General features: G+C 38.6%; 1 protein-coding gene and 1 long non-coding RNA gene across 2 annotated transcripts; one reads left to right on the top strand and one right to left on the bottom strand.

Annotated features, from left to right (window-relative positions):
• Window positions 1–7,219: 7,219 nt before the first annotated feature.
• Window positions 7,220–8,472, top strand: LOC103972755 (germin-like protein 5-1). Its single transcript, XM_009387101.3, has 2 exons — window positions 7,220–7,676; window positions 7,766–8,472. The coding sequence occupies exons 1-2, from the start codon at window positions 7,565–7,567 to the stop codon at window positions 8,308–8,310; spliced, it is 657 nt and encodes a 218-aa protein (XP_009385376.2). The 5' UTR covers window positions 7,220–7,564; the 3' UTR covers window positions 8,311–8,472.
• On the bottom strand, window positions 8,162–11,608 carry LOC135652809 (uncharacterized). The gene is made up of 3 exons (XR_010502209.1): window positions 11,470–11,608; window positions 8,649–9,048; window positions 8,162–8,299 (listed from the first exon to the last, which is right to left on the bottom strand). It is a non-coding gene; the product is annotated as an uncharacterized LOC135652809 (long non-coding RNA).
• Between the last annotated feature and the right edge of the window lie 272 nt (window positions 11,609–11,880).

Raw genomic sequence — 11,880 nt, forward strand, 5'->3', positions numbered from 1 at the left:
AGACTGATTCAATCCGTACAAGGATTTCTTTAACAAGCAAACATGATTTTTCTTACCATCAATTTCAAATCCATGAGGTTACTCCATGTAAATTTGTTCTTCAAGTTCACCATGTAAGAAAGCTGTCTTGACATCAAGTTGCTCCAATTCCAAATCATACATGGCAACTAAAGCAAGCAAATCATGAATAGAGCTATGTTTAACAAGTGAAAATACATTATTAAAATCAACACCATGTACCTAACTATAGCCCTTTGTAACAAATCGTGCTTTGTACCTTGCATCTTCAACCCCTGGAATACCTTCCTTTCTTTTGAAGACCCATTTGCATCCAACAATTTTCTTACCCGAAGGCGACTTCATAAGATCCCAAGTTCTATTCCAATGGAGAGATTCAATTTCTTCATTCATCGCAATCAACCACTTAGCGGAATTATCACAAGAAACTGTATCTTGAGTAGGTAGTAGGCTCACCAACTTCACTTGTTTCTTCTACAATAGATAAAACATATGCAACCAAATTTGCATATCTTTGTGGTGGTCAAATATCTCTCCATGGTCTATCTTTGGCTATGGAATATTGCTCTTCCTCTAGATCATCTTTGTCAATAGACTCGGGACCATCTACTGACATTATTCGAGTAGAAGAGTTCGACTTAAAAGAATCTTAACTATCAATGTCAAGCTCCACCTGCTTCTGCGCACTATTATTTGTACAACTAGTAGATTCCTCTTTGGAAGATAACGTAGACAATTCATTAAAAGTAACATTTCTATTGATTATAAATTTTGGGGATTTGGGATCAGAACACCATAATCTGTATCCTTTCATCCTAGAAGCATACCCAAGGAAAATGCACTTTTTCGCTCGAGGTTCTAATTTTTCTTCATTTACATGTATGTATGTTGGACACCCAAAAATTTTTAAATCAAAGTAATCAGTAGGAGTACCTGACCAAACTTCCTCCGGAGTTTTAAAGTTATGTGCTGCAGAATGAGCACGGTTGACAACGTAACAGGCCATATTAATCGCCTATACCCAAAAGTCTATTGTCAACCCTGCATTTGAGATTATACACTTTACTCTCTCTAAGAGTGTTCTGTTCATACGTTCGGTCATACCATTTTGCTGAGGCGTCATCCTAATAGTGCGATGCCAAACAATTCCTTCATTTTTGTTGAATTCATCAAAGTTACCTTCACAAAATTCCATGTCATTATCTGTTCGAAGCTGCTTAATCTATTTACCTGTTTGCTTCTCAATCAAAGCCTTCCATTGTTTAAAGGTTAGAAAAACTTTATTTTTATGCTTCAGAAAATAAACCCAAACTTTCCTAGAATAATCGTCAATGAAAGTCAACATATACCTAGCACCACCCTTAGACTGAACATGAGCTGGACCCCAAATGTTTGAATGAATATAGTCAAGAGTACCTTTTGTTTTGTGAACTGCCGGAGAATTGAAGCTGACTCTTTTTTGCTTTCCAAAAATGCAGTGTTCACAAAAATCCAATGGCCCAGTACTTTGTCTACAAAGAAGACCCCTTTTGCTCAATATCCTCAAACCTTTTTCATTCATATGACCCAAACGCATATGTCATAATTTGGTGATGTCATAATCAAACAATGATGATGACGAGACTGCAACTGAGCCTGTGATAGTAGTTCCCTATAAAATATACAAGCTATCAAACCTACAAGCTTTCATAACAACAAAGGCACTTCTAGAAACTTTCATAACCTTACCTTCAGCTACGTATTTACACTCAAGGGCCTCTAGGATGCCTAAAGAGATAAGATTCTTTTTTAAATCAGGAACATGTCTAACATTAGTGAGCGTCTTCACAATACCATCATGCATTTTAATTCGGATTGTGCCTCTACCAACAACATCACACGCGACATTATTGCCCATCAAAATAATTCCACCATTACAAGATTTATATGTAGAAAATAAATCTTTATTAGAACACATGTGATAAGAACAAACCGAATCTAAAATCCATTCATTTTTAGACCTCGTCCTATCATCAGTAGCAAAGAAAATATTTCCAACATTCTCATCAGCTACTATAGTAGCTTCAGCGGACTCAGTAGTTTTCTCAATAATTTTTCCCTTTTACTTTAATTTATTTTTTAATTTAAAGCAATCAACCTTAATATGCCCCATGACAATATCTGCACTTTAAATTTCTATATCTAGATTTAGATCTAGATTAAGATCTACTACTATCAAATTCTCTTTTATCCGTTCTACCCCTAACAATCAGACCTTCAGCCTGATTCCCTCTATTTTCCCCACTGATATCCCTATCTATCTACTCCTTAGATTTTAGTACAGATTTAATTTCCTGATATGAAATTATTTCTTTACCATAAATCATAGTATCATGGAAATATTTAAAGGATTAGAGAAGAGAACACAAAAGTAAGAGGGCCTTATCCTTATCATCAATTTTCGTATCTATATTCTCCAAATCCATACTAAGAAATCAAATTTATCAAGATGTGAGAGTATAGATGTACCTTCAGTCATCCGAAGCATATACAAACTCTGCTTCAAGTAGAGACGATTCTCCACTGTCCTCTTCATATATAAGGCTTTAAGTTTGTTTCACATGCTCTTAGCCGTAGTCTCCGTAGCTACCTCCCGTAAAACCTCGTTAGAGAGATTTAGAATAATGCTTGATCGGGCCTTCTTATTTATACCCACAAGATCTTCCTTTGACGTACCATCTGGAATATTCTCAACTCCCTGTAGTGCCAAATCAACTCCGTCTTGAACCAGAATGGTCTCCATCTTGAGTTGTCATATGCCAAAGTTAACATTTCTATCGAATTTCTCGACAACGATCTTTGTTATTGTCATCGTTGCCAAAAGATCCCGAAACCAGGCTCTAATACCAGTTTGTTAGAACTGGCCCTAGGAAATTTATCAAAAGGTAATTTGGCAACCTAATAAAGATAATAAAGCAGAAAAATAAAAGAGACAAGAACCATGGTTCAGTCAATTAACCTACATCCATGGACGAAAGAGGAGCAAAACACTACTATAAAAAGTGACTATTATAAATGCCTTAGGAAGATGTTCCTAGGCCATAAAACACTTGAAACTACTGAACAAAAAAAGCCTAAAGCAAACAATTAGGTTTTCTTGTGGTGCATATGATTTCAAAGCCCAGGCCCTTATTTATAGTTTAAACAGGAGATACTAAACTTGATTTTCCTGATATGGGACTATGTGGGACTTGCCAAACTAACAGGCTTTCTATGGTAACAAGTTATCCATCCTTATTTCCTATTGCTTTTTTGAAAATATTGTTTTAGGAGATGGGTAGGGTCATAGTAGTAATCGACGGATGATTATGGTTTTCTAAGGAAGGAGGAAGGGAAGTAGGGCGGGATTGGCCTCACTGAAGCAACTCTCATACACACAGCATGCTGGGAGGCATGAAAGATTTATGACATTAACTTACCATCCTAATCTCAACAGCCTTCGATCTCACCAATGATAGAGTGGAAGCCATCAATCAAGAAATAGTAGATAAGGCAATAAAGGAACTTGTTGGATTAAAAACTTTCCTCGAAGAGAATACTACATTGGAAACAAGAGGTGAGACTTGAGTCACCTCTTGACTAGGGGTGTGACTTGATAGGCCGAAAGAAACATTTTTACCTTTATTTTAGAGTTGTGGGTTGGTCTTAACATGTTTGAGTTTAGTATGCCTTTAAACTCGAATGGAAGTCCCATAAAGGAGGTCATACCTAACTTTTGACATCTTGGTGGAAACTCTAGGTTCTAGTGAGGACGATGAGTAAGGCCATGGGAGAGAACTAACAACTACTGGTTTTGTAGCTCACTTGATCATATCGGAAGCTAATATTGGAGAGATTTTAGAAAGTGATTATTTAAAAAAATTGAGAATATCCAACTTGAATCCAAATGCACTAAGGGACTAGTTGAGAAAGGTTTAGAAGACAAAGATGTAGAAATACTTTGCTCTTGTGTGAGAGAGGGTAAAACAATCTATTTTCAAGAATATACATTGATGTCCAAATTAACCTACAGAGTCGATTATCATTGGATCTTGAAAATATGATCTTTTATAATAGCATTAGGTTGCTCATCCTTGTATTTTGTCACCTTCTTGAAAAGGTTGACTTAAGTGGTAGGTAGTATCGCAGTAGCAATCAATGGACAATTAAGGTCTATCGAGGAAGAAGTTAGGGAAGTAGAATAAGATTTGCCTCGCCTAAGTGACCCCTAGGCAGACATTACATGCTAGGAGGCCTGAGAGAGTGGCAACAATAACTTGTCAGCTTGACCCTCAACAGCATATGAAATCACCAACGACATATTGGCAAGCATTTGTAGAGGAGTGGTAGGCAAAACAACATAAAAGCTGGTTGCATTAAAAATCTTTCTTGAAAAAGGTAACTTTTGGAAATAACCAATGGGACCTAGGTCACCTTTTGACTAGGGCTTGGGTTAGACATGAGATGGGTATGAATTGATTGAACTTGACTTGGAGGGTGTGACTTGGTAGGTTTAAAGAGACATTTTTACCTTTGTCTTAAAGATGTCAATTAGTCTTAACTGGTTTGGGTTTAACATGTCTTTGAATCCGAAGTTAAAGCCTACAAAGGAGATCATACCCAACCTTAGGCATCTTGATGGATACCCTAGGTTCCGCTTGGGATGACAAGGAAGTCAGAGGAGATGGGGAGAACTCATAACTACTAGTTATGTGGCCTACTTTGTTGGAAGCTAATATTGGGGTGATTTTTTAATGTGATTATTTTTTTAAAAATAAGAATATTTAACTTGAATCCAAATATCCTACGAGACGGATTGAGAAATATTTAAAAGTACATAGATGCAAAACTAATTTTCTCTTATATAAGAGACAATAATATGGTCTATTTCAGGAATATGCTTATTTGAGAGATAATTTGTGTCAAATGACTTAGTTGAAGGAACTCTAGAGAGAGATGGGGAATTGCATCTAAGTGGGAATAGACTCAATTTTTTTCTAATAGTGGCTAAAATTAGAGTTTCCTAGAGATGAGGGTTAGATGTTGATCTCTAATGAACCATAGCCCTCCCAACATTATATGATTCATCTCCTCTATGAAATTAAAACGTAAGTAAAAAAATCATGTATCCATATCAAAAACCTCTTGTACCACTAGTAAACCTTAGATTTTTAGGAGAAGGGACTTAAATAGGTCTAAAAGAGGAATCCTACTTAGGAACTTACCATACAGGCTACTCTATTGTTCCTCATATATTGAGGAAACCTCTTTGATGTCCATATCAACCTTGAGATTCGATTATTGTTGGATCTTGAAAATGTGACCTTCTTTAGTAACATCAAGTTGCCCATCCTATTTCCATCATCTCCTTAAAAGGGTTGGCCCAAGAGGTGGTTAGGGTCACAACATTAGTCAACAAATGATTAAGGTTTCTTGAAGAAGGAAGCAGGAAAGTAGGATGGGATTTGCTTGGCTGAGGCTATTCCCAAGTATGAGTTGCATGTTAGGAGGCTTGAGAGAGTGGCGACATTAATTTGTCGGCCTGACCCTCAATGGCCTAGCATCGATAGAGGAGTGGCAAGCAAGGCAACAAAGGAGCTAGCTACATTAAAAATCTATCTTGAAAAGGATATCGCATTGGAAATAAGTTGTGGGACCTAGGTCGCCTCTTGATCAGGGCTTGGGTCGTACATAAGATGGGTATGAACTAGCTTAACCCATCTTGGAGGAGGGGTATGACTTAATGGGTTAAAAGAGACCTTTTTACCTTAGTCTTGGAGATGTTGGTTGGTGTTAACTGGTTTGGGTTTAGCATGTCTTTGAATCCAAACCTAAGGCCCATAAAGAAGGTCATTCTCAACCTTCATTGTCTTGGTGGAAACCCTAGGTTTCGACGACGACGATAATGAAGGCCAAGGGGATAGGGAGAACTCCCAACTATTGATTTTGTGGTTTATTTTATCACATCGGAACCAAATATTAGGAAAGTTTTCAAATACGATTACTTGAAAAAATTGAGAATTTCTAGCTTGAATCCAAATGCCATAAGGGATCGGTTGAGAAAAGTTTAAAAGCACGTAGATGTAAGTATAATTTTTCCTTGTGCGAGAAAGGATAATATAGTCTATTTCTTATTTGAGAGACAATTTGTGTAAGGAGGCTAGGTTGAAGGACCTCTAGAGAGAGATGAAGTTGTAGCTAAGTTGGAATGGACTCAAATTTGTTAATAAAAACTGAAACAAGAGTTTACGATGGTTAGATGTTAATCTATAAGAAATCATAACCCTCCCAACAATATATGATTCATATAGAATTAAAATGAAAACAAAAAACGTGAGTTTCTCACAATAAGTTTTTATATACTTAAATTCTTATTCTACAAGAAATTTGATGCAAAACAATTCAACAATAATACTCTTTATAAAACGTTTAAGCCCAAATCAAGAATAATACTCTTTACAAATTAATTCAAGTCGTTGCTTAATTCCCATATGGAACTAAAATTTGAATTTGCATATACACGCGAACCATTTACAGCAGAAAATAGCATATCACACCCATCAATAAGGGTCGCTACCAAATCAGAGTTGGATCAGTAAGACACCTTTGCTAATAACCCAGGTCATGAGAAGCCACGTTGCTATGAGACCAACCTTGACCTGAGACGCTAAATGTAAAGCTCTATGATTGCCTTGTGTAAATCGCTAAATGACATGGATCGATTTGCGAAATAATCCATGAATAACACCTTCTTTCTCTTTTGGTTGATCAAATTAATCCTAGTTTGCTGCTGAGTCACGTTTAGCTTGATCGATTTGACGACTTTCAATTGAAAATAAAATAAAAAAAACTTTTAATTTGTGAGATAATAAGAGATAGGTGAGAGTACAACCCCATATAACTAAATCGGATTATACATATTTAAGTTTGGTTCGTAACCTAAATTATTTTTATATTTTATTTTATTTTTTCGCTTACAATGTTAATTTTCTTGTCTCTTTTTGTTTGACTCACTTTGTTTTTCAATATAATGTTCAGACCCTTATTAGACTACACAAGGTTAAATTCTACATTGACCCTTTACATGCAGGTATCGTGTGGATACCTTAAGACAATCCTAACTAAGAACGTGACACAATAATACTATCATCTTTAAACAAATCTAATCCTAATCACTTATCCTTAAGTAAAAAAAAAAAAAAAAAATCCCCAACCCTCTTAATCCAAGATGATCATTAAACCATTAGATGGTGGTCTAGCACAGTCCCATACTGCCTCTTCCTATTAATATTTTTTGGATTTCTTCGTTGCTTATTTAATTGCCACCACCTCCCTTTTTCTTTTTTTCGTTCGAGGCTCATTTCATGCCTTCGGTATCATACCATCACAGCTTGCCAAGGACCATTTCATTCCTTCAGTACCACTTCAACCCTCTTCCTATAAATACCATCTCACTTGTCACCCTTCTCGTGCCTTCTTCTACACCCATCTATTTACCCTCCACAGCCTAAAACGCAAGTCACCAGCTATGGCCACGTTTTCCCTCCTCATCCTCTTCTCCCTCTTCCTCGTCCTCCCTCCCTGCCTTGTCGCCGATCCTGACCAGCTCCAAGACATCTGCGTAGCAGATCTTAACTCGGGTAACATCACACTTCGTCCCCCTTTCATGATCTCTTCTCGTGTATGATCATGGCGTGTTCCTGCTCTTATAAGCTGATCGCTACTGCAGACGTCAAGTTGAATGGCTTCGCATGCAAGCCTGCGGCAAAAGTCACAGAGGCGGACTTCTTCTTCAAGGGGCTGGCGACGGCCGGCGCCACCAACAACACCATGGGCAGCCTGGTGACGGCCGCCAACGTCGAGAAGATCCCCGGGCTGAACACGCTCGGCGTCTCCCTATCGCGCGTTGACTACGCCCCCGGCGGGCTGAACCCGCCCCACACCCACCCTCGTGCCACCGAGATCGTCTTCGTCCTCGACGGCACCCTCGACGTCGGCTTCATCACCACTGCCAACAAGCTGATAGCCAAGACCATTACCAAGGGCGAGGTGTTCGTCTTTCCCAGGGGGCTCGTTCACTTCCAGAAGAACAACGGTGCCGCTCCTGCCGCCGTCATCGCCGCCTTCAACAGCCAGCTTCCTGGCACCCAGTCCATCGCCGTTGCACTCTTCGCAGCTACCCCGCCGGTGCCCGACCACGTCCTCGCCCGGGCCTTCCAGATCGGATCCAAGGAGGTGGAAAAGATCAAAAGCCGCCTCGCACCTGGGAAGTAAAAGCAAGAGATGAAGTCAGCTGGGTTTACTGCCACTTCCTGCTTTAACTTATCATCGATCAAAACTTGTTTGACATTACTTTTCTGTCATTCGGATGGAACGCACTAATGTTTGTTTATTGTTCATTCAATCATCAGATAAATGACATTTCTCTTTCCCTTCTGAGATGATTATTCCAGAAAAAAAATTCCTATAAATTCCGGCATACTGATAACATCAAGAACAGAGATATACCAGTTCACAGGAAGAACCTACAAGTATTTAATAAGCAATCAAAAGCTGGGATGGAACGGAAGGACAAAAACCTGGGATTCTTGTTGTGAATCCCCACCACAAACCTGGCGTTTACATTAAGTTACCCTCGGGCCATCCCAGAAGAAAGGGCTCAGACAACCATCATAAGAACACTTTACTTCAAATGGGAGCTTTATTCATAAAGAGCATCATCAAGCCATCAAAAGGGTGTTCTTTTATGCATTTCCCAATAGAGAGAGACTGACATCTGATTAAGCTCTTTTGTTCTTTCACCATACTTTCTGACCCAAGTTGGAAGTAGTTGATGCAGTCTGTAATGGAACCTTGATGCAGCACGTTATCCGCCACGATTTTTTTGTGCCAATTGATCACCAATTTGCATCAGCCATTTTTTGTCATTCTTTTGACCAGGATCTGGTCCTCCAGAGAAATGTCTGATCTACGGACAGGAAATTTTCATATGCTCATGAACCTTGAAGTCACCTATCAAAGTAACCATTCAAGTAACTCAAGCTTCAGTATTCAATCATCTCAATCGAATACTAGGCATGATAATTGTATGACACGATGCTAGAGACTGAAATTTTAGGCAAAATATGAATATTCGACAGCAGTTTTTCATTTTATTTTTATTAAGATGGTCCCTTTTTTTTTCTTGTCTCTCTAATATATAATTAAAGAGGCATGCTTATTCTATGTTCTGTTTAGTATTGCAATATAGGGCTCTGATTCATCCTTATATTTAGTTGAACTAGGTACTTTTAATCTTGGAAAAAGCCTCTATCTTTAAGAAATTCTCATAAAGCATCCCAACTTTAAAAAATTTTTATAGAGTATTTTTTTTCATAAATAATCATTATGCCCCTAGCTCCCATTAGACTAACCTCCCCTCCCCTCTACCTTTGCCCTTGGTCCTTGCCAAACTTGCCGCCGGCACCCTTGTACAACAGGCGATGACAGTCACCCTACTGGATCCTCCCTTGCGTGTGAGGGTCATCGCCACCGCGCCCCCCTCCTTCATCTCACGAGGGTTGCCTCCATCGGTCCCATTGCCTGTGCTCCTATGCAACGAGCGATGATGGTGACCACACTGGACCCTCCCATGCACGCAAGGGCTGCCACCACGCCTCCTACTTCCTCGTGCAAGGGCAGTGAGGGTTGGCATCGTTGTGCCCCCTCCTTTCGTCATGCAAGGACCATCGTCGCCTCGACGGGCCCCGTTGGACCCTCCTCAACGTGTAAGGGTGATGGGCAAGGATGGCGAGGGCTGCTACCCTGCCCCTTTCTTCCTTGTGCAAGGACGAGGCGAGCCCAGCGAGGGCCATGAAGGTGATAGTAGGTTTGATAGGACAGAGGGGAGGTGAGGCGATGGTAGAGGTGGTGCAAGGGTGGTATTGAGCAGAGATAACAATGGGTTTGACGGAGGTATAGGTAAATTAATCTTTTCACATAACAAGAGACGCTCTGCGACCACACAGTTGGTCTTTTTGTTATAGTGACTTTATAAAATGTTTACTGTGTTTTTATTTGTATTTCTAAAACACTGTAAATATCACATAAAAACACTATATAGACAATCTTTCCTTAATTCTTCTAGTATTTACAATACCTAGCATATACACAACTGCACTTGGATATCATTTGTATCTGGGATTCTAACAATGCTATTCAAGTATATCGTTATAGTGTTCTTATAAAGCGTCAAACACAAAAACACTGTAAAAATTTCATTTCAGTTCGTGACTCTACATAACATCTAAACAATTACAGTTCATGAGTCTACACATACTTTCATTCCGGTTTATATATTAATAAATGATGACAAGTATGTCCAACTGTTGTTGATTACATAAAATATACTTAGGAAATGAATTAATGATTTAGCCTTTACGGTTTCTATTTTAAACTTTACTGAGTTTCCCTTCTTATTCAGAAAACATCGTAAACTAAATACAAAAACACTGTAAAAGCTAAGTCATTCAACATACACGTCTTTTTAACGATCTTCAAACAAATAAAGATGAAATAGGTTAAATATATTTACATCTCTAACAATATAAGACTATTGGATCGGAGGGGATAAAAACCCACAACACTATAAACACAAGTGAAAGACACTTTCAAAGAATGGAAAAAAAAAAGGGGCGGAGAAAATACAATATATGGAAGATCACTTACCTCAAACATTGTCTTAGCTGAAAGCACCATGATTTCTTTGTGGGAAGACACCCTATCACAGCTCCAAACCAGGGAGGAGAGCAAGAATCGATTTGATTGATTTTTTTGAAGCAAAAGATGGAAAAGAAGGAAGTTCAACTAAACAGTGTTCAAGGCTAAACCATGGACATTGGTCCATCCATATGGACGGGTACACCCAATGGACTGGTGCTGGCTCCCACAATCGATAGGAAACATTTGTCACAACTTTCTGAAAGGTATTTTTGGTATTTTCGAAAGATGGGTCATGGAACGAGAAAAATAAAAAAGGGGTGGTTGTAAAGGTAGTAATATGGCGGAGGCGGCGGATACGATGACGATGTCGATGTTGCCATCAATCCCAACCTTTACTCTTTCACCCAAGCAGTTGATGCTTGAAATTGAGAGCTTAATCTTATATTAGGTCAATACTCGCATAAAAATGTCAACTTTCTTCATAATCTTGAACGTGTTATCAATAATCTGATCACAACTTAAGCTCAACTAACAAAAATTGATAATCTCACATCTAAAACCACAAGACACTTATAGCATAAGAGATCAAAAGAAAAAAATCAGACGCAATCGGAAACTCAATGTCGATAACGTAGGTTCAGCACAACATACACAGCAAAGAGAAGACTTGAAATCAGCAGTTCCTGGCGTGGGGGGGGGAAGAAAAGAAGGTAAACAGAAAAGAGGGCTTACCCGGCTTGACACAGCACGAAGAACGACGGCTGTGGTTCCGACGGAGGCTGCGATCGAGAGGGCAGCGTCGCAGTTGTCGGGCGATTGGAGGAAGAGACACGAATGGGTGAGAATAGGCGTCGGGATTTGGTGGACGGGTCTACAGTTTTATTTGGACGGTCCAAGATCACATGGCACCAAATCTAACGGATTCAAATCTCAGTACAGTAATTACCAAAGAAAGACTCCAATATGTAGATATCTATTACAATTATTCTTAATCATACTGATATATATATATATATATATATATATATATATATATATATATATATATATATATATATATATATATATATATATATATATATATATATATATATATATCGATCGATGTACCACCCCCAATCCAATTATTGATCGTATACATAT

Source organism: Musa acuminata, chromosome BXJ3-11 (genome assembly GCF_036884655.1).
Source record: "Musa acuminata AAA Group cultivar baxijiao chromosome BXJ3-11, Cavendish_Baxijiao_AAA, whole genome shotgun sequence".
Classification (NCBI taxonomy): domain Eukaryota; kingdom Viridiplantae; phylum Streptophyta; class Magnoliopsida; order Zingiberales; family Musaceae; genus Musa; species Musa acuminata.